Raw genomic sequence first — 27,934 nt, 5'->3', positions numbered from 1 at the left:
ACGTTTAAATGAAATGATCTACTTTGGGTTTTTATTGCCATTTTACACAGCAATCCATCCTTTAAGGTTGTAAATGTTATCCTCATTTCTTTATGCTATTTGCATTTGTTTCATCATGGTCGGAGTGGTGGTAAATGTGTGAGAAAGCAATGACAGAAGTCCCGTCTTGTTAGTGTTATTCTGTTCCTGTATTCCATCAGTAGTAGTCATGAAATGCAGTAAACACACAGGTTTGAACACAGACACATATAAACAGTCTCTATCACTTACAATATACAACCGTGGCAGTGACAGCTGGGGGCCAACATAACATATATCAGCTTTTTTTTCCTCACAGGGGGTTTAAAAACAGGTGGTAGTGTCAGAATGAGACATTGAATAATGCAAAAGATATAAATAAAACATTCATATAAAAATAGGCTTTTACAAAATATACTCTATTAACCAAAGTTTAACCAAACATGGAAAATGTGCCTTTGTGTGTATGTGTATGTTTTTTTTCTTTACTTTCTTTTTGATCAGCAAATAATTCCAGTTTAGCTTGAAGTGAGTCAATGAAGACGGTCAATACAGCCTTCTACCTCAACACAGAGGGATTTTCTAGACTAGCAGCAAACAGGCAGAAGACACGAGAAGGTCAGTTACAACATTATTCTACAACATGACACATTATTCCAGGCAGATTCAAGATCCAGTGTGTTAACCAAGTTTTGATTGCTTTAATAAACTCATGACATATAGTTATTTTGTTTGATCCATAATGGACAAAATCAGTAGTTCTTTATAGAATAAATTAATATTAATTATTTTCATTCTCTAAATACAGTGTGTTAAATATTCCAAATGGCTGTCACCTGTGCACAGAGCGGGCGTGAGAACTACAGCAGTGTGTCCTGCCCAGCATCACAACCACCATAATTCATTGGCAAGTCCAAACAGTCAAAAATGTCAGCGTACATGTCCATATAGCTTAGGGGTCTTGACATTTTGCTGGAGTGACTCACACTGTGGTCACCCTGTCTACAGTCTTGTTTCTTATTCTCTCCTTTGTTCGGCTGTTTCCACACCGCAACCCAACAAAGCATCCAAGAAGAGGGGTGAAGAGCTTTGTGTGCAAAAGTATCATGACGCCCCTTCTTCAGCTTAGTTCCTCATTAGGACTGCAAAAGCAGCCCTTCTAGTATAATTTGTCCATGAAAACACACTCATACATCTTCAAATACACACACATACACACACACCGTGCATCCAATAAATATTCTCATTTGCATGTGTACACCTCTGTCCTCTCACTGCAGGTGTTGCATTTAACGTAGCAGCACCATAGGAACTTGCAGTTGCACTGCCACACGCGGGAGTACTGGTGTGTGTTGTATCCCCGCCCGCAACACATCAAGTCACAGCCGCTAATGTGCTGCATCATAGTCTTGTTGCACACCCTCCCATGCGTTCCTAAGCTCCCTGTCACAGGATCCGCCTCGCAGTAATTAGGTGACTTGTCAATGTACACCAGGTCTGTATCCATGGGCTTCCGGTAAGAGTAAGGCTTCTTGATCTTGAGGAATTTTGGGCGCTTGTTGCGGCTGGCTTTGACCGGTTCCACGTGCACGGCATGGGCATATTTCTCCTTGAGAATGTAGCCAAGCTCGCGAAACTTGGGAAGTGTAGTCCAGCAGGTTTTGGTGGTGCAGGAGCCTGAGACACCATGACACTTGCATTCCAGTCGCATGTTCTTCTCCAGGATCTATACACACAAAAAACAACTTAGTAAAGTAGTAACGGCTGGTATCTGTAAAAACCACTCCAGTGATGAGTGACAGTTGTCCTCATATAATACGTTAACGGAGCCAGATTAAAATGATTTATCCTGTTAAATCTGATCATGCTGTATTTGTTGATATTGTAAACAATATTCTAAAATCCTGCTGTCTCTTTCACTTCAACGCAAGCGACAAACGTGACTGACAAATACACTAGTGTTGGGGATTAAACCTCAGCCCCACCACATAGCAGTGTGATACCGTACACACAGAAGCCAAAATAATGTATCAGATTTCAGGCTCTGTGTATGTAGTTACCACACACAACACACAAATGTCAAGAGTGACTGTACAAGGTGCCGAGTGACTAGGATTACTGCTAAAGCCTCAGTTGATGACAATGAGAAGTGCCATTGACTGAAGCAGAGTTTTCTTAAGCAACAAGGTCAATTGCAATTTCCTTTTTTTCCTCTAAAATACGAGCTGTTTGGTATGCTGAATCTCTGAAAGGCAAGAAACTGATGCCTCTGTGTACTTGGCAAGTAAACTTTAACGGTAAAAAAAAAAAACCCAAATGCAGACGTGTGAACCAGAAACAAAAAGCAAACCACTTCATGAAAAAAAAACCTTGGCTTCAGCTCCCTAATCCATCAGTTGTTCTGTGACCAACACTTGTGACAGCCATTGTCTGGACGTCTGGGACGTCCTCGGTGTCACTGCGTTTGATTAGCATAAATAAAGGAGGGGTAACAATCAAAACAGAGAGTCTATTTTCTAGCCAAAAGAAAGGGAAATAAGTGAAACCGCTCGACGTCTGAATCGGCGAAAGACAATTTAGACTCTTCCAGATAAGCCAATTGGGATTCATGGTGCTGAAACGCATGTGGAAAATGATCTGTGAGGCTTTCAGGAACCGTGTTGGACGTGTTAGTTGTGTGAATCAGGCGATTTTGGCAGAGGCAGACAGAGACAGAGGATATGGGTTAATGTGGGTAAAGCAGCTTCTTTATCCTTCACCAACTCACTTGGGCACATTTATTCCACCCAGTCTCTAACTTCTAGACCTACTGGAGTCTCTTTGTTGCTCTGCAGTGTTTTGCAGCCATGCATGCAGAAACAGCAAACTGTTTAGTTTTCTTCCCTCGTTTTGTTTCAGTCTTGTAATATATGCTTTGCTCCATGTTATATATAAAAGAATTATTATTTTATTAATGTCTGGCACCAGGAAGGGACAGTCCGTTTGGCTTAGAGTCAAAATTGATTTTGTCTTAATATGAAGATTACATTATTGATTGTACTTCAGAGGACACAGATTTCTCATCATGCCCAAGTCACCAAACTGTAAACACCCCTGGGGTGGATGTGCAAGCACACCACACCTGATGTGGGCTTTGTGCTGTTAGAAAACTTGTGGGTGGGGATTGTCATAAAGGTAACTGTATACTGTCCCAGTGGTGCAAAACATGAGGGGGGACCGGGCTAATGCCTTTTTGTACAGTGTCAATCTGTTTTCAGTGCAGAGATCTGGGCTGTAATCAAACCCTGCCACTTAGTCGACTCTTCTTCTAAAAGCAGGCCTTTTATTCCCCATCTTGTTTAAGCTTGGCTTCACTGCCCAGAGCGTTGGCATGGTTTGCCCACACCAAAGCATGGCAGATACTGACACTGAGACCAGCCACTTCACCGTCATGCATTCGTCTTACCTTGCGTCCAACCTCGTTATTGTGGAGGTTCATCAGCGTCCTTGCATTCTGCTTCACTTCCCGAGCGTCAATAAATACTTTGGAGAAACCCAAGCCGTAGCTGATGTCTGCAGAGCAGCCTCCCCACTTCCATCCTTGGTCTTTGCTGTAGAAACCCTGCTTCTCTTTGTCACAGCTGCAGTCGCTCAGGTTACCCTGTGTGCAGGCTGCTGTGATGGCGTGGGCCACTCCTGCGGCGATGATGGCGTAGGTGAACGCAGCCTCTTTACTGCCTAGGAGGAGTAGAGATGAAAAGCTGATGAATGAAATGCAGCAGGTTGTGTGAAAAAAGGAAAAAGATAAAATGAGATTTTCAATTTTTTTATAGGTAAAAGATATCAATTATTAACGCCATGGGTGCTTACATCATAGTCTTACTTGACATATGACTAAAGGGCTGCAGTGTTTTGAAACCTGACCTGGAAACTGTCCTGTCTGTGAACCAAAATGTCTGCTGGCAGGTATAGTCAACAAAGCTGTATGAATAAGAGGGTTGTCGGCAAGGAAGGCTATTGATCCACTCAGAAACTGTCACCGTTCTGTGTAAACTCATAAGGCAGTGACATCAGAATCTTCATTCTGCTTTTATCTAAACCCAAGTCTGGTTAACAAATCATTTACACACACGGAAATATCGACAAATCACTAAAGGTTAATCTGACAGGAGCCAGAGGCAGGGGCAGATAACGGAGGACAGCAACACACTCATACAATCCTAAAACAGCCGATAATGCAGTGAGCGTGTGCATCTTTACTCAGAATGTCCCTAATGTTTAGATGTATGATTCACTATCATGCAAAGAGGAAACTGCTGATTACACCATCTATGTGTAAATAAACTCTTGTCGCTGTTTGTTCAAAACAAACGTTGTAGCTTCTTCTTCCGGCCACCCGGCTCACCGCGTAAAGCTGCTGTGTTTTTTGATAAACATCTTGGATGTGTGCCCTTGCCATTGAAAAAAAAAAGTTCATATTGAGGCATCAATTATGTGGACGTTTTTATAGGCTCGACGGGCTCTGAGCCAAAAAAGAAGGTGTGTCAGAGCAGTCAGTCAGTTCTGACTTCACCGTTGTTAATTTTTCCCCTACAGTTCTGAGTGCACAGGTTCACCACAAGCGATGGTATGAATTCTTCATTACCTTGTAATGAGAGATGGAAGGGGGAACAAATTTTCAAAAACCTGTCTAAGCAGAACGGGGAGTGGCGGCTCACTATCACACATGAACCTCTCAGCCTCTTTACGTGGACCTGGTGCACCTTGCATTCCCCATAAAAGCATTATGTTGGCTCCCTGGTCCTTTGCTTTAGGAACAACAACTAAAAGCTGCACAGCTCCACTCAGCCTGGGCATCAACAATGGTATTCATTTACAACCGTTCGCCTTCTACGCTAATCTGATCAGTGAAACCAATCTATTTGGTATGGCTGTCCAAGCCATAGACTTAAACTCTTCTCTTGAAAACACAGAGCAAAACTCTTGATTGGCTAAAACCACTCATTCATAAAGGAACAGGCTGTCAAAAAGGACTGTTTTCATGTCAGAAGCATGAACAGATAATCCTTTTTTTCCAATAGCAGCAGGCAAGATGGCCTCAAACAGCTGGCCTATATGCTAATGTAATGACCATTGTGTAGCAGGGTGTTTTTTCATATTCAATATTCGTTTAAGGTATTTAAAATTATTTTCTTTCACTATAACCACACTATTAGGTAAAAGATGTTAATTAAATACTGTTAGTTTTCCCTGGTACCTCTGTCATCACCTTATCATGCAATAGAAGCCAACAAACAAGCCAGAAAATCCGAGACAAAATTTGAGCATCTTCTGAAGTTAATCCCTCTCCACAGGAAACGTTTTGCCTCTGTGGAAGGACCCTTGATTCTGACTAATTTGTTTCTCTAATTTAGTACTTTCAGTCATGCTTTCCTCTTGGCTTCTCCTCACTGTAACTTATACCCGTGGTAAGATCTACATCCTTACAGTGAAAGCCACAGCACCCATCACTAGACAGGATAAAGACCAGTGAAAATGTGTCTCCGGAGACTCTGCCGGCCTGAAAAGAAAGGCTGCCAACATTCACAAGAGCTTTGTTACAATGCTGGCTTCAGATACCTTTTATACATGCTCAGAAAGCCCAGCTCAATGAAAAGTCTGGAGCAAAACTAGGCCTGATGTAAATGACACTGGCTCCTTAAGGGATGCTCCTTGTACTATGGGTGCAATAATGCAGGGCAGAAGATGATTCATGTCATGTGCAGATACCCCTGGAGATAAAATACAATAAGGAAACGACATTTCCAACGCATCTGTTAATATTGAATCAATACATGAGCCCAAATTTAGCACGGATCAGCTTCTGTATTTTGTACAAACACTTGTCTGAATGGAAAGTCACAGAAAGTCAAAGGTAGAGGTTGTGCGTATTTTACGCACAACGTGGACAAATTACGCGTCAGTGCATTAAGTGACTGATCAATTCTGTATATGGATGAGAAATGCAAAAAAATTCCAGATAGTAAACAAAACTTTAACAGACAGCAACATACCCACTTTCAACTCTTTTCCGAAGACAGTCCTCTCTCCAAGCGCAGAGCAGTTCCAGCGCCCGTTTCTGAACTGAAACTGACACTCGTTGATGCCCATTTGGGCTCCCTCTCCGATGACGATAATGGCATCGGGGCGACTCTGGCAGATAATCCGTTGTCTGGGGGCCAAACCAGGGATCTTGTTACAGATTATACTCGCACCTAGGGCCACCACCGACGAGAAGCCACTGTGAATGGAAGATGAACAAGACCGAGAGGAAGAAGCCATGAGCCGAAAATCTACACTTATATTTTATTGTTTATATTTTAAGTTTAAATAATACATAACTTCTGTTTTGTTAGAAGAGAGATCTAAATATTTAGATCCTCCCTGTGAGAAACAGACTGGATGTTTGTTTTAAACAGTAAATGTTATTACCCAAAGTATTTGTTTCATTTTACATTAGGTGTAAGCTGTTGATGCAGCTCTTTCCGTGCCTGTATTACTGTGGCACACTGTTAATAATTATGTCAGTGAACGTTCCGCCATCAGTTAAAGGTGATGAAGGAGGCATCATTAAGTTGAAAACACGCTGATGCGACGAGTCTCACTTTACTTTTCATTTTTCTTATTTAAGATTAACTACTTTGGAGGAAAGATGGGGCACAGCGGCCGTTTTTAGAGGACCAACCGCAGCTAAAAGTTTGGTTTGTCACTTGTTATTAAAAAATCCTTTGCGTTTGAAAATAATGAAAGTTCAAACAAACGCAACTCACCCTATTTTCAAGTAAAGAATTCCTAAACAAAGTAAAACTCTTAAAATCCAGCGTCGCGTTCTCCGACTCATTGCGGCCCAGCTCTCAGGTTCATGCAACGATTCGTGGCTGATTAATAACTCGGTTCGCCTATTCTCCGCTCGATCCCACCTCAGGTAACTCCAAGGAAGTCCAAAATGACGAAAAGCATAAAAAAAAAATCTCGGGAAACTTTTACAAATCGCCGACTAGGATATTATCCAAATTCTCCTCTTTTTTTTACGTAGCCCCTTTTCGCTGGGCCCCTCTTGTCATTGCGAGGGTGTCACAGGTAACCCTTGGGGTGAGCGAGTGCGATAATCTGTGTCTCACAGTTCCTCGGCTACCCGCAGGTCTTAGCTATATATCTGCCTCATCTATCTGGGGCGTGTTCACAGGAGGCACAGGAGACATGGGGCCCTGCTAAAGAATCCCGCCAGGGCTGACACATAGAGAGAGAGAGAGAGAGAGAGAGAGAGAGAGCGCTCTGCTGTGAATTCACCTTGACTGATTATTTAGTTGGTTATAAAGTGGGTCAGGGCTCACAATAAGAACATGTTTTAACATTTGAATTTCAAGTTTACTGGAACATCAGAAAGCAAAGGGGAAACTATCATTCAAATATTGTGCTCCTTAATTATTCTATAAGTGAGGAATCATCCATATTTTCTCGACTTTATTGTAATGTGTGTTTCGGTGTTTATTTTTTACTATGTGCTCAAAATCAGACTCATTCTATCCATCTGGTGCGTGCTACCTGTTGTGCACCCTCATCTGAGACGCTTTTCCGGATCACCTTCCTTTTATAATAGCGACATCTGGTGGCGCAGCAAAGGCATTGCAACTCAGGCCTGACCCCACCCTCCTGCATGTCCCTGCGCTCTTACCGTAGGTGGCACAAACTTGGCACATCCCTAGCTGCTTTCGTACAGAGAATATCTCCGAAGAATTATTAACTAATCTGGCTGCCAGTATGGATTCTGATCACCCACACCTGATCGATGACTGCCTCATTCATATTTTTACTTTTCTGAATGAGGATGGCTTGATCAGTGCGTCATGTGTGTGTAAGGTAAGGAGTCCGGAAGTAGCTCAGAGAGTTGAAATAACTCCCTAAAAACTGATTTGCTGCGTCTGTGATACTTTTAGGATTGGCATGAAGCTGCGGAGACGCCTTGGTTGTGGAGGTGAGTTTTGTGTCTTCTCCACTTTTGGCGTGTGGAATAATAATAACTAATGTAAACATCCCGTGTCTGTGTCCACTCTTCAGGAGGATGTGTCTGCAGCGCTGGAGCTTCTGTAACCTCGCTGTTTTGGGAGGTGAAGAGGTGAATCAATCGTGGAAGAAATACTTCCTGCGACGATCCTACTTGGAGATGAAGATGACGAAAGGTCGGTCAGGAGGTTACACCTGCAAAAGCCTCAGAGGGCACACAGGTATGATCTCCATCCTTCTCTTTCCACAGAGCCTCACACATCTAGTCTGAAGTTTGTGTCTAACCTCTTTGTCCACCAGGCAGCGTGGTGGGGTTGGTTTACTTGCAGAGTAAATCAAACCAATGTCCAGACCTTTGGAACAGCTGTGCCACAGTCTGCAGTGCTTCCTCTGATGGAACAGTCCGTGCATGGAACATCCAGAATGTGAGTGCCTCCAGTCAGGTTTAACATCTCAACCACTGCAAAGAAAGCATGGAACATGTCGACATTAAAGTGACACCTGTGGTCATTATTTGAACTGTATCACGCTCCATGTTTAAGTCTATTGATCAGTCCTATTAGTGATTTATTGTTGTTGCCGTGCAGCATTATGACTCTGTAAAACGTTCCTCAATCTACTTTGGAGCTAAATGTGGAAAAATTATATATTTTTATCATTGCCATCAGTCAGACTATCCAACAGTAAGCAAAAGGTATTTTTATTTTTTTTTAGATCTCAAGTGCCACAAAGAGAGGCCATAAATGTCAGTGACAGTGTTTGAATGAGCCTGTTTGAATGTATTCGGCTCTCGGCCCTCCCTCCCACTGTGTTTGGAGTTCGGCTGAGAGCAATGTCCCTGATCCATGCATGCACTTGTTCCCTCAGGGTGAGCTCCTGTGGTGCAGTCCTGTGCAGAGTCCTCTGACAGGGATCATAAGTGATGAACAGCATGAAGTTGTGATCACAGCAGACTCTACTGGCATCATTAAGGCCTGGCAGGGTCAGACTGGTCAGGAGGTGGCCTCCTTTTCCACTGGATCTCCACACTGCACATTACTGCAGTACAATCTGAACAACACGTGGTTTCTGGCTGTAAGTATAATGGGCTTGCTTCAGATTTCAAGGTGATGAAAATACTTTTTAGTCATTATATTCTCTTGCAGGTTGGAACTAACCAGGGATCTGTGTGCACGCTAGCAGATGTTACTTTGACTAAAAAGGCCAGCGTAACTGTGTGCGACATCTTTAGAGTCAACACACTCCTGATTTCACCTAACAAGAAATGGATCGTAGCTGGAACCAAGGACAATGATGATTTAAGTCCAAAGGTATCTTGTTGTCTTTGACTTTATACACGTGTTTCCTGATGTTTTTACAAGTTTCTGCACTTTGGTGTGTCTCCAGGTGATTTACACTGAGAGTTTGACCTCTTCGTCTGATGATGAGGATCCTCTGTGCCAGTCTGTGCCAGTCACTGGGTGCCAGGCCGCTGTCTTCATCCCTACTCAGCCTGCCAGACTGGCCGTCGTCCATCACAATGGGCAAAGAAACGACAAAGCCCTCAGTGTCTTCGATATCAGTATTAAAAAGACAAGGTACAAGTCAGAGATACAAGGTGAGGACTGAAACATGATGACTGCCAACAAGATTTTCTGGAAACAGGGTTTTATGTGACTTTTAAATTACACAACAGAAACCTGAGAATATTTGAAAGCATGATAAAGTCACCTGTCTTTCAGCATCTCCTCTATTTCAGTCCAGCAGGTGGAGTCCTTCCCCTTGTCTCTGAACACCTGGTCCTCAGCTGTCCTTCTAGAGGCCAAAGACAGCAACTGCATCGTGCTGGCAGCGGGTGAACAGCTATGGGTCTACTCACTGAAAGGAGCCCTGCTTGCTAGCTTTAAAGATCATATTATGCCCATCTCTTCTATTTGTGTGGTAGGCAGAACAACATGCCCTCACCTGTTATTGCTTTTTATGTAAAAAGAACACAGTAAGTGGTGTTTTTTTTTTTATTGTCTCCTTATTTACAGGACAGCTTCCGTGTGGTGACAGCATCTCAGGACCTTTCCTTACGGGTGCTGACCTGGCAAAATGACAGAGACCAGGGGTTGACCCTGGAGAGCCGATACCACTTTCTGGGAGGCTCGCACACAGTGTCCAGGTACTGCATGCTGTAGTATTTAATAAGCCATATTTGCTTGCAATAACCATTTGTAAGCTGATTTTGCACCATTATACCTGTTGTAGAGGGTTCACTCATGTCGCCTGTGACTTCTCGAGCATCGTGGCCTCAGTAGCAGGGAAAGACGGAAAGGACGTATTGAAAGCGTATTCTTTCACCTCCTGAGCCTCAGAGCTCCGTGCACATGCCTGCATGCTTCTTGTGTGAGCCAGCCGTTTCTTTGGTAAGAATGTAACATGAATGTAAAGTAATAGAGATTACTATACTATGGCACTATAAAGGCACTAATAGGCTGTGTGAGCAACATGCTTAACTGCACATGAAAGCAGGATGTTTTAAAGGTGTGTTTTAAAAAAACAATGCTGGCCAGAATTGGGTGTTAATCAATAAAATAATGTAGACACAAATTACACAAGCACTCTTATCTTTTTGCATCGCTCACATGACTGTTTGTGTTAAATGAACAGAATAATAGCGTTTTTCGTCGGCATAAATAGCCTTAAGCGAGAACTTCACAACACATGCAGTAAGCACAGACCACTAGAACCAGAAATGTTCAGTTTTATTAACATTATATAAGTTTATATAGGTGTGTTACCAGGATTAAGGCATAATGTGTTGCAGTAAATATCCTGATCATATGTTCTTCAAGGTATTACCTCCCCTCTCTATTAAGGTAAAATAACACTGAGGCAAGTTTGTTAAATATTAGTGCCAATAAACTACCTATAGTTTTTTAAACAAAGGCACAAAATAATTAACACATATTGTATGAACAGTGTTTGTGTTAAAGAAATGGAGATGTGGATTCTATTAGCATATATTTCAATCTCATGTCCTCAAGGACGCTCCTTAAAACCGCAGTCATGGACTCATACACTTTGTTCCCATCTTCTGTATTAATATTGATCTGTTAAAATAAACACAGGGATTAAATTCATACATTATTGATGATAACATTGATGAGATGACTCCCAAAAAATTATCTGTATTAATTGTCTTACCCGGGTGAAAGCCTTAACAGTACGATACAGGAATGCATTTTCCACCTCCTCTGGTATTAACAGCATGTTAGCCATGCATTCTAGTATGCATGTTAATGTTTCTTTAGGGGCCTAACAGGAGATGACAGGGAGGGTTATGTTAAAACATTACCAGGCCAAATTTAGCATGGTATTGCTGCATCTGTAAAGAGTAGCAGTCTAACCTGTTCGAGTGTGTTGAGGACGGTTTCAGCATCAGTGTTGTCAGGGTTCAGGTCTTTGGCGTCCTGGGTGGAGATGACTGGCTCTTTGAGCTGCTCCAGCCATGTCCACATGAGTCCAGTGAGGATGAACGGGTCCCGTTCCATACACAGCCTTTCCCATGCACCGCCCTGGTTCAGCTCAGACTGCACACAATTAGACATTGATTTCAGTCACTCTATGGGTCTGCACTAATTTATACATTTGTAGGTGCATTCACTCTGTTTGTGGGTTAGTTACCTGCCAGGACAAAACTTTGCTCTTGTGCTCCTGTTCTCCATCAAGAAACAGGTCCACTGCGAGGGCCTGTGCCACTAGCAGCCTCTTGCTCTCCAATGACAACTCCGACTGCAAGGTGATGAAGGGCACCTCTGATTTTTCTGAATGCTCGTCTTCCTTGTGTGTAGTCTTTAACCCATTCATTGCTAGCTCCTCTCTCAGCTCTGCCTTCCACCTGGACAGCATGCTGCCCTTTTTAGTAGGTTCGTTGTTTCCCACAGAACCACTTCGTTGGATTGGTTCCTTCTTCGCTTTCTTTAGCACAAGGGTTCCATCTTTTTGGTGTTCTGCATTCTTGACTTGCCAAAGTGAGCCCGTTGAGCCATGAGACATATCAGACATGTTGCTGTTCCAAACTTTAGCTGCAGGGTTAGTTGCTTTAGGTGGAGAAACTGACATTTCGACATTACTCTGTGATGAGGTCAGAGGTTGTGTGAGGAGGTTTAGTTGTGAGCCCAACCGTCGCAAGTCAGTCTCACTGTAGCTGAGACTTTTGCGGTGGTAGAAGATGGGTGGCTCATTGAAGTGTCTGGGTAAGGTGGGCGTACCTGGTAAGCGAGGCTCTTTTGTAAGTAACTCTGGGTTTGACTCAATGATGCTGAGAGTCATTTCTAAGTCCTGTAAATCAGGAGCCTCCAAAATATCCTCTTCAATCACTTGTCTGTTCTCTGCAATGTCCACCAGCAGCCTACATACCAGCTGGATGAGCTTTGGAAGGTGCCTCAGCTTCTTCCTCTCAGGGCCGTGCAGCACGTGTCTCTGACGGTTCAGGAACTGAGTCAGGGTGACTGGGTTGAATCGCGGCTCAGCACAGGAAAACACACTCCGTAAAGGAGCAAGAAACTGAACAAACTCTCTGACACAACGCAGCTGACCACGGGTCTGGATGGAATTGGGGCGTTTGGCACGTACATATAAAATAGCCTGGTTTGCAGTCATTCTGGTAGCATAGGCCAAGAAACATGCTATTAGCACACCTGCTGGGTAAGAAAAGAACGTTTAGTTTGTGACAGGTTGTGCAGAAAAATCATCACACAGTTGACAGTTTAGTTGACAAGGGTCTTCTGATTCTCACATTTAGACCCTTTACAATGCTTCATATTAAAAAAAAAACAAAAAAAAAAACATCGACCTGTTCTGCCGAGACCAGCATGACAGTGAACTGCTATCTTCCCCTCCTGCAGAGCAAAGGCCATAACCTTCACCATGTCCAGTACTGTAGTGAGATTGGCCACTCCATAGTCAGTCCAGCCATAGTTGTAGAAATAAACTGAAATGGTGACAATGTTAAGTTACCTTTCTTCTACAGTACTCACAGTCAGTCTTGAGTATTGCATAAAATATTTACTGTTGTTTTCCATGAAGACCTCAGGGTGGTATGAAAAGCCACTCTCTGGCTCCAGTGGATTTCCACAGCTGGCATGTTCACCAGGAATCTGTAGGTTGATCACTGTTTTAATGCCATTCCTGCGCACAAACACAAACAAAAAAGAACTGAACACTTCATTATTTTTAGTTTCTCTGTGCATTCTTCACCGGAAAACCTCTGGAAGCTTCTACAACAAAACTATGACATCCTTACCTTGTGAACTGATCAATAATGTTATACTTCTCAATGATTTCTGTGGAAGGTCTGGACATGGCAAGAAGATGATCAGTAACCCTGAAAAAAAGCAGTGAGATGAACACAGAAATCCAGTTCAAACATGGCTTAGGAAGTTTGATACAGATCAATTGTAAAACTGTCGGCTGAGACATAAGGAGCATGAGTACCAGGATGAGTAGAGCCCTTTGATTGCCTGGTTTTCTTCACTCCAGTAACTTGGGTTGTCATACTTGCAGGCTGGACCTCCACAGCCCATTGAACATTGCATATGCTCAGGGATGACATAGCGTACAGCTTCACCAACTAGTGTGTATTTTGATCTGGGGGCTCTGACTGTGGATATTATAGAGGGAAGAGAAACAGAAAAATGTGGTTACAACAATATTTAATATGAAATCAGATTTGTTGTATCCCAAACATCTAAAACTGTGAGGTGCAGTACAGTATTAAGGCTGTGCTATAACATCTAAATAGTTAAGATCATCAGTGGTGATTGTACACTTAGAAGTGTCTAATCCTTGTCTGGCCTTGCAAGTCTGTCAACAGGGAATTACAGCTTCTCTTTTAAATGCATTTTAGTGCAAAAACACGATTGGAACTGACCACAAGACCACCGTTAACCTTCTACATTTTATTTCAGAATTGTTTGTATTATTATTACTTACTGTATTCCATTAGAGATCCACCCGCTGTCTTTATATGGAAATCCATATGAACAAACACTCAGGCTGATGGTCATAGCAGAGCCTGAACACACACATGTACCTTGTTTACCCTACATTGCACACATTTTGTAAAGATCTGGTGATATAGACATAGTTTTGAATTCTGGCAAATGTTTTCATGAATAAGCATGTTGTTATCTGGAGTTACAATACGTCTTCATTTCTTCAAAGTCTTAAAATGTTTTTATACCTTAGAAAACAATGTTTAACAGTCAAAAATCAACATCATAAACCAAGTCAAGTTTCAAGCAGACACTATTATTAGACTTTTAATAAAACTTTAAGCAAGCTAACATGAAAAAGTACAATCAATCTAACAATAGATAAACAAACAAAATGGAGAACTTACCTTTAATAGCTGAGACAAGATGTTTTAAACCACCATCTTAGGACACCAGTGATTCACAAGCACACTTGCCAGCATTTCTGGCGTCTATCGCCACAGCTCTGACGTTTTCTTTCCCTCTCTAGCTCTGAGGAAAGTCAATCCTGAATCACTTGATTTGATTCGTCTCAGATTATCTCCGCGTAGTGAGGTGGGGCAACACCAGTGTCATGTGTGCTCCCTTCTGAGACACCATGTACCTTACTAAGGTCAGGGGGTCAAATCAGGGCATGGAATTAATAGAATTACAGTCACATCCATAATGACTCAGAAGGCATTATACATTGTGTTTTTTTTTTTTGTTTAATTAGCACCTCACACAGATTTCTGCTTTCACTGTGCAGCTCTGACTATACGGCTATTTCTGACTCCTCGCAGCTTAGACTGCTAATCTTATTATGTGCAGGTATAAAGAGCACCCACTCCTCAACAAAAACTCAAACATATTGGCTTTAACATATTGCTTTTTCACCTAACTCTGTGTTTGACCAGCTACAAGCTAGACCCTCAATTGTCAGACTTTTAATTAAGAGACAGCTTAATTAATTTGATTTTGTTGTAAATGTGTTTAAATACATTTTGACACTAGCTGGTTTGGAATACTTCTGTTACTAGAACGTGTAAACTGTCCTACCAGTGATGCTACAAATAGTGGGACCTTAGTGACATAGGAAGTAGATAAAATCTTATTGGCTTACCTTGCACCTCGCTAAAGCTGGTTAGCTTTAAGTTCGCTTGGGAGGGATCAGTAGGCTATATCATGTTCAGCATTAGGAGAGACCAATCATCCTAAAGCAAAGCTAAAACACTATTCCGTATGTTACAGCATAAACAATATCATTGAGAGAACCCCTTATATATAACTGAACATGCATTATGCATATTTGTGTGTCAAGAAAAAAATCTACATATAATCATATTAAATGTTATTTTCCTGGAATATAAGACCTGTCAGCTGAAAGCATGAAGTGTGCAGATAAGTTTAATCTGGCCCCAAGTTCCAGTGGAACCAGGACAAAGCTGTCTGTCAACGTAAGCTAAACTCATCTCATGTTTGTATGAGGAGATAAGAGCCAGAATAACTTACAAGGATGACTGTAATTTCCATGCATGTCTTCTCATTCTACTGTGATAAATATTGCAGAGATAAGATATCAACTCAAGAGAGACACAGTTCAAAGAAAATCACGTCTGTATTTCTTCATGAAACACGTCTTGTGATCCCTTCAAAAAAAACAGAGACGTGATGCTTTAGATTTCATCTGTAACCATAAACATAAAAGGTCTCTTTCAGTAGAGAGCAATGCAGAACACAGCTCTGTGTCACAGGTGTAGCCTGGATTCATACTGCAATAAGATACAAATCTACCAAGCAATGTGCAACAAACTAATTTATTTCTCCTTACTCAGAATTAGTCTTTCTGACTGTTAAAAAAAGCAAATGGCTGCTATCAAATAATTCATACTGATGATAATGGCTCCATTTTTATTCTGCTGACAAAGTCATACTACAATGTTCATAACACTATATTTAAAAAGCAACACGCCAACTAAAATCTATTTCTGGAAATTAGTTTGTGTGCATAATTTAATGCAGAAAACATAAAAACTGATGTAGCTCACTTGGTTTTAATGTAAAATATATAAACGGGCCTAAGTGACTTTACTTTATGAATACATCCTGCATTTATTTGAAAACATGACTTTGTATTTTTTTCCGACAGAGGGCAGCAGATACACGCGTAGAGGCCAGGCGTACGGCACGTCCGTTCCTTCTATTTCTATGACAACAAACAGCTTGTGCTGAGATTTCCGTGTTCCACATAAGCAAGTTGAAAGGCCTCATGGGAAATGAGTTCATCTGGTGACGTCTGTACGTTTACTGGCGCTGGTTTGAAGTACCACGTATACTACATTTCCCAACATACACAGCGTGCGGACCCTTTCCCAGCTGATTGTGTAGGACATTTCCGGTGTTGTGATAAAAAGTGATCGTCTGCCAAAAACTGATTTCCGTCTCGGGAGCGCGCACGGCGCCCTAAAGCTGCATCTTTGAGCGTCTGCGGCCCTCATACTACGTACCTTCACGTCTGCGGTAATAGCAGACACAATTACTTCGTGAAATGGTAAAGTTTGTGAAACGGAAATGATCACAACAGTGTCCAGGAAAGGCTGCAGTTTGTCACGCTCGTAGGCTTTTGTTTTTAGGATTTCTGAGGCTGCTGTATCTAATACAATGTTTATATAAATGGTTATTTCTGCCTCAGAATTACTTGAATTCATTCTTGTCTATTTTATGTAACAGATTATAATCCAACCAGCCCACCTGTGCCTGTTAACACACCTTTAAAGGGTCAATACACCACACAAACCTGCCAAAGTGATTAAGGCTTCTACAGTGCCTGAGTGGTTATTAAACAAGCAAATACACCACATAAACTACAACTTACAAACTTGTTTTCCTCCTTTATACTGCCTATATATGTAATAACCAAGAATGAATCCAAGTAAGACCAACCACAATACATTTTCTCCCCTTTATTTATAACCACACAAGACGCCCAGTGAGGCAGTTTCAAGGCGCCGTGCGCGCTCCCGAGACGGAAATCAGGTTTCGGCAGACGTTCACTCTTTTGGCACAACACCGGCGTTTCATGCAAGCGCGTGAAGGTACCGGAAAAGGAGCGCTTTTGTGTTCCAAAATAAAGCACTCCGCTGTTCGACTTTCGGAGAAATTTCCATGCTGTTTGCCGTGGACAACAGGCGCGTTGAAACTAATGTTTGTTTCCCAGTTCGTTGTGTCAACAAGGCAAAATTAATCTCCTCTCACATTTGTTCTGGAGCCTATTTTATTTAGGTAGGATTTTATTTTGAAAGAACCAGAACTTGTATATCTGGCTCTCGCCTTGGCAGCTGGTAACGCTCCGGCTCTATCGCTCCGACAAGCCGGGGGAGAGGTGAAGAAAACGCAGGAGCGCAACGATGGAGCATTTTTAAGAGTTAACCGCGGACTCCGCTGCCGAAGAAAACCGAGCAGAGTCATCTACATGACCAAAGAAACGAGACGCGACGAGAAACGCAAACGTAACAATCATGCAATTTAAATACAGACGAATTTGAGCAGCCGCTTCTTCTTCAAGGTTACATCGCTTGAAGACGCCCCAGCATCCTCTTGTCGCAGATCAGCTAACGTGCGGTTGGTGATCATGTCCAGGGAAGAGCAGGGATACCCCGACGCGATGCTGCTGTTGGAGGCCGGGCCGGAGTGGTTGCGGGCTGAGATCGAGCGTCTCTCCCGGGAGCTGACTGAGACCACGAACGAGAAGATCCAGGCGGCCGAGTACGGGCTGGCGGTGCTGGAGGAGAAGCAGCAGCTCAAACAGCAGTACGATGAACTGGAGATCGAGTACGAGGCCGTCCGACAGGAGGTCGACCAGCTGAAGGAGGTAGGACTCAAATAGCCTAAAGAAATGACAAACATTAAAAGGGATGATTTCTAGGACCCCAGAACCAGCTCTAACAATACACACTTTATTTTAGTTGGCAGCCATATCCTGCAAATATTTCCTTCAAATCATGAGTTTTTATTGATCAGGTCTGTTTCATGTACTCTGAGCTGTACAGTATTCTGTATAAATGCTTAGACTGCAGTAACATATGGGCAGGCAACAGCCTCTCATCCTACAAGGTCAAAACCTGAGCCGAGGAAGGGATGCTTCCTCTGTAGACTGCTACACCCCCAACCCCTCCCATGTTCAGGGTATCCCCCATCACACTGCCACCTTTTATTTATTTATGCAGCAGCTCTTAAGGCCCCTTCCTCAAGATATTCCTGTCTGACTCAAAGCTAGTGCAGCACTGTATGTTTAACACCTTTAACAGATGACATAATGTGTGTGGCATGTATTCTTATTGTTTTATATTATACTTTTAAATGATTTAAAAACACTTTTCAGATGTTTCTGGTGGGTATTAGACAGCAGAGTGTTAAGACAGACAACGCAAACGAGAATATCTAGTTCAGTTAGAGAGGGGGCGGGAGCTGCCTGTGTTTGAATTTTGAACTTTCCCGCTTAGAAGAGAGAGAGAGAGAGGGATGAACTTGCAGAGCAAACCAGGCGAGTTACGACCCTTTGGGAATGGAAAGAATGTTGAGGGTGATGACTCAAGCAGGAGAGGCAGATAAAGGATGTGTCTGTTTTTCTGAACAGTGGCCGGACTTATTCCCTGCTGGCGTCACACACAGTGTTCAGTTTTCTTCACCGGAGCAGCAATTTGTCACTGCATTGTGATTTTGAGAGAACTGTGACATTAGAGAGATGTTAGGCAGAAAATCTCAGCAGCTGCCTGCTCTCCTCAGATTTGTTTCTCTGCCCACAAGTTGTCATGGCGAATCAAAAAAGAGGAGCAAATTTGACACATGGTTGCTCACATCCTGTGTCCTCCCACCAGGCAGAACAACCAATAGCAGAGAAAGGTTCCAAACCCCTTAGTGCTTTGCCAGAAATCTGCTCATCGCTTCCTCGGGTTTATGAGACATAAACAGAGATGTTTTCCAGCTCTCTGCTTCTCCCTCTTCTTCCCTCGTCTTCCTGTTCCTGTCAGCCACTAGCCTCTCTCTCTCTCTCTCTCTGGTGGTTGCTAAAATAAAGAGGAGGAAGTCTCAGGGCTGTCTCAGCGACTGTGGCTCGATTTTCCCATGCATTTTTTGGCAGGAAGGTTTTGCTCTGTCACTCTGAATAGAAGACTGAAAATGGTCTAAAAGAGTAACCATGGCAGCTAACAAGAATTTTCCCCCAAAAATATGCCTGTTGAAGTTTTAAAAAAGAAGCTTTCAGCTGTGAGTCAGCTTGCTGCTGGTCTTCCTTCTGCCTCATAACAGAGCACAAACCTCCATCTGTGTGGGCAGTAAATTCAATTGTTTGGTGAAAGCTGTGGCAGAAGTTCTGTCTTGACCACAGGGTTTATGGGTTATGGTAGTTTTAAATCAATGGTCAGATGTTGCCTTCAAAAGGCCACGGCTCCTACTACCCCAACCCCCCCAACCAAGCCTCTGTATGAGGGGCAAGTGATGTTATCACAGGAGAAATGCAAACACATTCTTCTGGCAGTCCTCTCCACTTCCTCTTTATTGTCTGTTTAGCCACTGGGGAGCAAACGCTAGATAAGCTAAAGGGCTGAAATGAAAGCTCATGTCAGTGGCTAGTTTATGTCTGTAATCAAGTCAAGATATGACTGTGAATAAGTCCCACATTTACACTTGTTATTCTCACATGTGGGATGTTTCACAGGTCAAACTGACTGTGGCGGTGACAAAAAAAGACTGTTCAGGTGTAAATTCCACATCCTCTTTGGTACACAGCTACTGTTTACCCTGAAGACAGCAGTGTTTGGATATTCCTCTGCTTTTTGTGGACATGGTCCGGAGTAGATTGTCTGTAGATTTACAGATTTGCTCAGCACAGTGTCCTCTCCAGTGACCCTAAATCTCTTTTCTTACTAGCTTGCATGCACAAACACAGTGTAAAAGAAAATTCTTCAGATTTATGAGTATTAATAGTGGTCATCAGAAATCATTATGACAGTGGTCAAACTTCCCTCTACCATTTTATTTAGTCCTCCATTCTTCAACTATCCTTGAACTGCCCAAGGGACTAATATTCACACTTTAACACACCCCCACACATGCTACCCTTGCGGCAGGAAGATGGAGGAATTCTGTGCACTGCTGTTGCTTAGTAACGGGCAGCTCTGTGCTCTAACAGCCATGCAGCTTAGGACTAGCTAGTCTATACACTGGCTGTATGTAGCTATGCTTTTTATTAGTATTCATAGAATGTTCCTATGTGTCCTCATCATGTATGTATGATATATTTCATGGGCTATCATTGGCTCACATGGGACTGTGCTGGCCTGCCTGCTCTGCTTTCCCACTTCTCATTCACCCTGTAGCCCTCCAGCCACAGAATGAATCGTCCAATTATTTGTATGTGTATTTGGTGTCTGTAACATTTCCCTTATCTATAGTCTCAATCTTGCATTGAAGAGGAGGTAAAGCAGAGGAGTGATGCAGATTTTCTCAGTCACCAGTTTTCTTCCTCTGTCTAGCAGTAGAGCACTACCCTGACTGAGTGATGCATTTACAGTTATGGTGCAAATGTGAGTCATTTGCCCAGATGCTGCTGTGCTACTTCCTGGACACATGGATTGAAACACTGCATGTATCCCACCTTTTTTTTCAGGCACACAATATATACAGTTGCTACAGCTGCTGTCTCTTTTAAACAGACTGTTATATTAACTGTTATAAAAGCCCACAGATATGCCTTGCCGTTGATTCTGATTAAGCTATGTTGACCTTTACACAGTTATCACACAGATTGCAAAGTTCGTTTTCAGTCTCCAGGTGAAGCAGCTAATGATATTACACCTCACTCCAGCTCAGTAAGGTGGTGTTTCTTCAGCTGTTGTTTGCATACTTCATTTAAGCCACTCACAGATCACATGCTGCACCGCCAACTGTTAATGCAGTTCACAGAGATCTTCAAGCTCTCGTATATATTTTTGATACTGGCCCTTTCTGGCCCTTTGACACTGTAGGTGTCAAAGGTTATTCAGTCTCACACAGACCCATGCTTCCTCTCACAGCTCTCCTAACAGTGTGGCAGCAGCTGTGTACAGAGTTGTGGAATTCAACTAAACAATCAGAACACTAAATATTGTTAAGCTCAGTCAAACCTGGGTTCTCTGTGCTTGTCCCTCTGGTTCTTTGTGTGTTTGAGCCCAGTGGGGTTAACTGGTCTTGAGTGTCACAGATGAAGAGAGGGTTAAATAAAGCAGTTGAACACAGTGTATGACAATGGAGAGATTGAGAGAGGCGTTCCATTGTGGATACATTTGAAAGGATTGCTCACTTTTGTCCCCTTTGAAATGGCAAAACCACTAAAGGATATATCCCAATGTCCCTAAACAAAGCTATCTGCTGTGACTCTGAGCCCTTTCTGTAACGTTAAATGGGTCGGATGCTGATTGGATGTCAGTAGAAAATACGAGGTGGACACAAAACCCATCTGGTCCCTTATATGAAGAGTCATAAATAAAGTGAGTGGTTTTATTGGCTCGCCACAGCAAGCTATGTTTCATCTACAGCTGTTCATTTCTCACATTCTTAATCTTTCTTTTTTTCCTTGTTTTCTTACTTATCCCCCTTCGTATCACCTTACTCAATACTTCCATATAGAACTTTCATTCAGATATGTTATCTGTACTCTAGCAAATGTTAAGCCTTTTACCATTGTTTGAAGTATTCTGGTCTACCCATTTATATCCATAATTTTTTGCAGCAGCAGAGCATGACTGCAGTTAAGGGGTAATCTTTTCTAAATGGCACTAAATAAAGTTCCAAATCCCCTACCCTCTGGGCGTAAGAGGATGAATCCCTGCCGCTATGTGCAGGGCTTACAGCAGACTGGGAGTCTGCCAGGCCCTACCACACTACTTAGCAGGTTCCATAGCCAGAGATAGGTACAAGCCTTTTGGGGTTATGCTGCACAGAGCCTGTCAGGTGCTCTTGGGTACCTGCCCTGTTCACCCTCATCTGCTCCATTAGCCTACTACAGTGGCTGCCAAGCCTAGCAGTCTGTTCTCCAAGGACTGTCAGGACTGGCAATCTCGCATGTGTTTCGGAAAATCAGTACAGACATGCAAACTATTGTAAAGACTGCCCACACAATTATTTTACATAAAAATATTCACTGTATCTTACAAGTATCCAGACATACAGCCCTAGGTACAAGGGCCCTCTCTGTGTTAAAGAAGGGCGACCATATGGTACTGCCAAGTAATGAAAACACATTCCCCCCCCGTTTTAGGTAAAATAGTTCCTTGCTAATCCAGAGTGATTTTAAAAGCTTTTGTCCCTACCCCTTATAAACAAAATACAGTCAGCACCTATCCACAGTTGAAAAAGAGGCCACAATTGGCAGCATTAGTAGCATTAGTAAATGGCAGTCTAAGTGCTTCAGATCTCAGTGAGCGAATTATTTGGTCTGCTTGGAGTGTTATTGGGCTTCAATGTTTAAATAATGGAGTTTTTGTGCACCTTGTTGAAATCAAATGAATCAGACATTTGAAAAGTCCTGCAGTAAGGAAGATGTATTCAGTGATCTTATAAGTAAGAATTTTGTGCCTATTTACATGAGGTTCCTAAATGTAGGTACACTGCAGTTTTTACATGTCAGAAGTGCATACAGAGAAGCGGTATGGTAGCCCAGCAGGGTCATGATTCTTCTAGTGTAATCCAATTACTCAAGACCAGGGTCGGATCAGGCGGCAGTCCAATCTAAAAGCAGAGGATGAGGTCATAGTCATGACTGTATGCCTCTGACATGAAAAACAGTTCTCTCAGGCCAATAGCCAGGCTCCAGTTTTCCTTCTCCTTAACTGTATACTGACCTTAAACAATGAGGCAGTGTGTGTTCCCGTGACTGGGCTAGATGCATGCAAGAAAGACAATGGGGCTCATACATATCCCGTTTGCTTAACTGTGTAGTTTCACTGGGTCTCCCAGATCACATTTTATACTTTTACTGACCAAAAACCCAAATCAACTCTGGACTTTTATTCCCACTTTTAAATCAGCTATTTTATAATTATAATGATTGTATAATTTAATCTGCCTGTTTTTATAACAGCAATTCAAACATTAACCTGCATATTATATAAGTTTGTAACACTACCTTGCTGACTGTTTAGTGTTAAGTAATTTAAGATGTTGCATAATGCTTGAGATACTGAAGGTTCTCTATTTACCTGTTACCAACACACTGGCCAAATAACTTTAGGCCATGAACTCCTATTCATTTTAGGTAAGGAGAAGGAGTTCGCAGTAGAGTCATATTATTTGTATCAAGACGGCGATGTCTTATATAAACAGATGAATCAGCTGGGCATGTGGGTACAGCACAGGTCTGTGACTGAGTTATAAGTTCTGCATGCATCATCTCTCTAATAAAGTCCAGAGTTGAATCTGTATCAGATTGCTCACAAACATCCTTATCTTCTTTACTGCAGAATCCAATCAGCATGTCTAACTTAGAACAAAACCCTCACATATAACATAAAGCTTCTTTTATCACTGTATGTTTTGATAATAAATCTTGGGTTTGTTCATTGCATGTATGTATATTGTATGATGGGTGGTTTATTGTAACCTTGTGGTGTGTCTGAGCACGGCTCTGCTCCATCCAATCTTTGTACTTCCTTCTATTGAAATGAAGTCAGAACTCGCCTCCCCTGCCCCCGGCGCTGCATCCTGTTTACTCATGAGGAGTCTTATTATAGCTTAGAGGAAACATATGAATTATGGACAGGATTGTCTTTTAGTTGACCGGTGGTTCATCAGATACCCCTCTTTGACAAGAAATATATCTTAACAATTCGTTTTTTTTATTATTGAGGGGGAAGTTGTATGCCCTGTTCTGTTGACATCAACACTCATTTCGTACCATTTCCTTTCACAAGTTGTGGACATTGGCACAGAACAAGAGAGGAAGTAAGATTCAACTGTCTTTTAAGTCACCTTTCACTTACTTTATGTTTTAATAGCTGTCTGTAAGTACTTCTATTCTATCTATGCTCTACTATTGTTTTCCCTCTATCCATGATGAGACCAGTACAGTAGGTGGTCTGAGGAGCCATTTTTGAACCTTAACATGGTCACTCCAGCTGTCGCCAACTTAGTAGTGCCTGACTCTACCTAACTCCTGCCTAATCCAAAAATGGGCAGAGACAGGACATGAGTAGGCAGGTGCCACCTAGACAGACAGCTAGAGATTTGTAAGAGCCTGTCACCTGTCACCTGTCTGCGGGGGAAATTAGCAAAAGAGACCAAACACTATTTAGGGTAAAGTAACCACAACAAAGCAGGAGGTGGTGGTGCGCCCCCTATGGCTTATTGTCATGTATCCCAGCTTGAATAAACTTTGGGTAGCTTTAAGGAGACAGATGGCAGGCACCCAGCCCCCCCCCCCCCCCCATACATACACACATATCATATGACTTGCTTCACCCATGTCCACCCACCAAAGAGGTTTTCCCTGGTTTTGATGCAGTAGATGAAGAGACCAGGGAGATGTAGACTGATAGTGTTCTCTGTTTACATCATGGCACGCCCGTCTGGTTCCTTTTAAATTCTACATGGTCATATCAGCCAGAGTTTTGCCTCCAATCTCAGCTCAATTAACTAGACCACAGGGCACATTCTGAAAATAGCCAACATTTTAATAGGCCATCTATTCAGACAATGGCAAAATGAAAGGGTTGTCCCTTTACCCCCTGGGGGTCCTTTTAACTTCAACACCACAGTGCAGTCAGAAAATAGTGGTGTATTCCCCCACAAGCCATACCACCTTCCTCCCACCCCCTGCCTCTCCCCTCCCCAGACTCCTATTGTAAATAGGCTAGTGGGTCTGGGTACTATGTGCCGTACCCAAGTCTCTGGGAGACCACAGTTTAAAGCCCTCAGGCGAAGAAGAATTGGAAATAAAAAAAACCTAGAGGGGGGGTAAGAGGACAGAGTTGAATAGTGGGGAAGGGGGTCTTCTGTACAGCTATAACAACATTAGAGATGGGGATGGAAAGATGAAAGAGAGGAGGGGGGTTAATTGGATGTGTGCCAGTCTCTCAGGGGTTCTTCAGAAATTGCACAAAGATAAAGGAAGGAGTTTTTTGGGAGGGGCTCTGGGCAATGTATGGGCTTTCTGTGGGAACCGGCTCGCTGTCTTTAAATGATAGAAGGATAAAGCTTCCACCATCAGCCTGCTTAATGATTTTTTAGAGTGCCTGGAATTGCCAGCTATAATTTGTTTCCAAAATTGCCTTATCTCATATTTTTATTCTGTAGTATACAACCGTTTATTTATATTGTACTTTTTTGTACACATCAGTATTATTTGTAATGGTGAGCCGCCACTATATTCTTCACAAATTGACATGACCTCAGATAAGAAGATTTACACTCTGACCTACCTCACTTTTAGTAGAGTGGTTGTGTATACACACAGGCACATACAGACATAATTACTGCACAAGGGAGGTCATTTCTCTCTGTCTGGCCAGGAGCATGGGCAGAACTCCCCAAGAGACCATCCTTTGGGTTTGAAAGAGTGAATGGAGAGGTGGGGGTTAGGAACACAGTGGTAACTTTAGCGTTATTCATACCTAAAGTGGTGGTAGACATGATAAGGAATGATGAATAGTTGTATTGAACTGCTAATATATATGAATTCTAGGTTGGACACCTCTGTCAAAAGGCAAGTCAGGTTTCTGCAATCCCTCCCCCATTCTGTCAGTGCTTCAACCCGATTGATTAGACATGCCTCGGCACTAATGGATGAGTCTGGGATGATGAGGGCAAATGCATTAGGGTCTCATACACAGCAATGGTCATTGGTGAGGGTAAACCTTTCTCCACTGACAGAAAACAATTGCACAAACAAATATATTCAATGTCTGCTTTACCTTCCCCCTTCTACCTTCAAACCTGAACTTGGACTTTAGAAGAAATTGTAATCATGTGTGTGGGTGTGTCTGAGTTCACAATGTGTGCATAAATCTGTGTTTATGTGTGTGTGGAGTCCCAGCTGCTCCCCATGTCTGTCATTTGTCTACAACAGCAAGATGCTGTTCAGACATTGTATGTGAGGGGTTCCACAGGGAGCACTGTCTTTTGGGAAATAGCCTGAAATACACACTGATAACCTCAGGCTGAGTCAGTGCTCATGTGCAATGATATAGAGTTGGGCAGATAACATAGAAAAACAAAAATACTTCAAAGCATGAGGACAGACCAGCATTTCCTTTGTGCAAACAAATCTCCGATTGGAGAGGCACGGGTAAGGTCTGTTGCCAGAGAAAGAGGGAGGAGAGCAAGCTGTGCTAGGCTGAGCTCTGAAACAGCCATCTGTGTCAGTGGCACCCCTTGCCTTGCATTTACCGACCGCCTCCCGCTCTGTCACTGTAATTGGCATTGTAACCATAACAACAGCTCTTCCCCTGGGAGCGGGCGCGTGGACCTGGGAAATCTCATCCAGAAAGGGGAACCGGCTGCCTGACTGCCGGCAGACACAGATAAGACGGTCTTTGCATTGCAAATGAATACAGTTGTGAATGCCCGGTGCTGGTGCTGGTATTGAATGTTGCAGTGATATGAATGATGATTCAAAAAACCCAGATTCCAGCTCGATATGGCCGTGCGGTCTATCTGTAGAGACCTATTGAATGTCTACTCTCCCTTGAGATGCTGGCTTATCCCTCCATACTGTAGCAGATCTAGGGGCTGAACAATAGACTCAACAAACAGATATGGATAAACAGATGCTTCCTTGTGATAAATTGTTAGCTAAGATTAAATACGGACAACAAAAGCAGACTTTAAATCCTTATAGTTTCCTTTCCTGGTGAACATGAGGGGAAAAAAACATTCTTTGTTGCAGTATTGAAAACCGAAACAAAGTCACTAAAGTCAAGACAAACCTTTAACACTTAACTTCAACAATAAACTTATTTTTTTTTCTATAAATGATGATAATGGAACAGTAGTAAGTTTTCTCTCATTATACTACATGTTGTATGTATTGTGTCCTTATCTGATATAGCCTGGAGGATACGTTAAAAAGCTCTGACACAGCTTCTTCAGCTTGCTGTCAGAGACATAATGACAGTTTTTACTCTGTAATAACACAGTACCCGGTCTGTTAACACCCATAGTACAGAGCCCAGGTGGAGGGCTGGCTGTCCTCCTTCTGCAGGTGTTTCACCTTATATCAGTTTTTCAAGCAGATGCAGTCTTTGTAGGCATGTGGTGAATGTAGATCAGCGTCATGTTTGAACTTGAACTTTGATCAACCAACACTGACTTCACACAGAATCTTTAATGCTGACTTCAGATTAGTGGTCTATGTGAAGTCTGAATAAAATAGGAAATTCCCCAGTCTGATCTGATGAAAGCACTGAACTATCTACTAATTACTACACCCTGATGGAAGCAGAGAAAATTAATGTAGCAAGTTTGTATCACTGATCTCCTGCAGTCCTAATTATGCTATGCTGACATTTTTTTATGGGTAAGTTTGACTTCTTCAGTCATCCGTGTAAAGGGCCTCATGAGTCTGATTAGTACACTGCTTGTATGCTGAGGTCTCTGTGTTACACCTTCACCCAGTGACTCCAGCCCAGCCCCTTTGGTGTTCTCTCTTTTTTCTGTACTTCCATCCACACAATAGATTCACAATCTTGCACAGCATTTGTTGTTGTTAGGGGGAGGTTCAGGGCCCTTTAAGTCATAATGGTAGTGTAACCCGAGGCAAAAAAATGTTTTTAAACTTGCATGCAGACTTGTTTCTCTGACCTCTGTTGTCTTATATTCTCTGCAGAACATACATTGCCATTGGCATACAGGTCTGCATGTGCTGGTGGAACCCCTATGAG

At 42.5% G+C, this 27,934-nt stretch overlaps 4 protein-coding genes across 8 annotated transcripts in view; 2 read left to right on the top strand and 2 right to left on the bottom strand.

Moving 5' to 3' along the window:
* Positions 1–123: 123 nt before the first annotated feature.
* wnt7ab (wingless-type MMTV integration site family, member 7Ab) lies at positions 124–7,145 on the bottom strand. Its single transcript, XM_028409555.1, has 4 exons — positions 6,807–7,145; positions 6,051–6,277; positions 3,464–3,735; positions 124–1,744 (listed from the first exon to the last, which is right to left on the bottom strand). Exons 1-4 carry the CDS (start codon positions 6,875–6,877, stop codon positions 1,262–1,264), a joined length of 1,053 nt encoding a protein of 350 aa, XP_028265356.1. The 5' UTR covers positions 6,878–7,145; the 3' UTR covers positions 124–1,261.
* Positions 7,146–7,701: 556 nt separating this feature from the next.
* Positions 7,702–10,547, top strand: fbxw12 (F-box and WD repeat domain containing 12). The gene is made up of 10 exons (XM_028409554.1): positions 7,702–7,896; positions 7,974–8,011; positions 8,095–8,261; positions 8,341–8,465; positions 8,908–9,114; positions 9,186–9,350; positions 9,427–9,637; positions 9,779–9,960; positions 10,056–10,186; positions 10,273–10,547. The coding sequence occupies exons 1-10, from the start codon at positions 7,798–7,800 to the stop codon at positions 10,370–10,372; spliced, it is 1,425 nt and encodes a 474-aa protein (XP_028265355.1). The 5' UTR covers positions 7,702–7,797; the 3' UTR covers positions 10,373–10,547.
* A 204-nt stretch (positions 10,548–10,751) lies between these two features.
* Positions 10,752–14,561, bottom strand: ptpdc1b (protein tyrosine phosphatase domain containing 1b). The gene is made up of 10 exons (XM_028409553.1): positions 14,411–14,561; positions 14,002–14,083; positions 13,504–13,669; positions 13,313–13,393; positions 13,079–13,197; positions 12,863–13,000; positions 11,692–12,707; positions 11,415–11,597; positions 11,212–11,322; positions 10,752–11,117 (listed from the first exon to the last, which is right to left on the bottom strand). The coding sequence occupies exons 2-10, from the start codon at positions 14,045–14,047 to the stop codon at positions 10,995–10,997; spliced, it is 1,983 nt and encodes a 660-aa protein (XP_028265354.1). The 5' UTR covers positions 14,048–14,083; positions 14,411–14,561; the 3' UTR covers positions 10,752–10,994.
* A 2,750-nt stretch (positions 14,562–17,311) lies between these two features.
* The window catches only part of LOC114438112 (protein bicaudal D homolog 2-like), a 36,998-nt gene continuing 26,375 nt past the window's right edge, over positions 17,312–27,934 (top strand). For 4 of the 5 annotated variants that reach the window (XR_003670964.1, XM_028409238.1, XM_028409237.1 and 1 more), the window contains exon 1: positions 17,312–17,892. Coding sequence is in view for 4 of the 5 variants with exons in the window: in XM_028409238.1 (XP_028265039.1) it covers positions 17,653–17,892 (240 nt within the window). In the remaining variant the exon portion in view is untranslated. The remainder of the gene's footprint in view (positions 17,893–27,934) is intronic. The other variant, XM_028409239.1, reaches the window with a different exon arrangement.

Source organism: Parambassis ranga, chromosome 7 (assembly GCF_900634625.1).
Source record: "Parambassis ranga chromosome 7, fParRan2.1, whole genome shotgun sequence".
Classification (NCBI taxonomy): Eukaryota; Metazoa; Chordata; class Actinopteri; family Ambassidae; genus Parambassis; species Parambassis ranga.
Note: the sequence above shows the minus strand (reverse complement) of the source record. Positions and strands in the feature narration are given on the sequence as shown.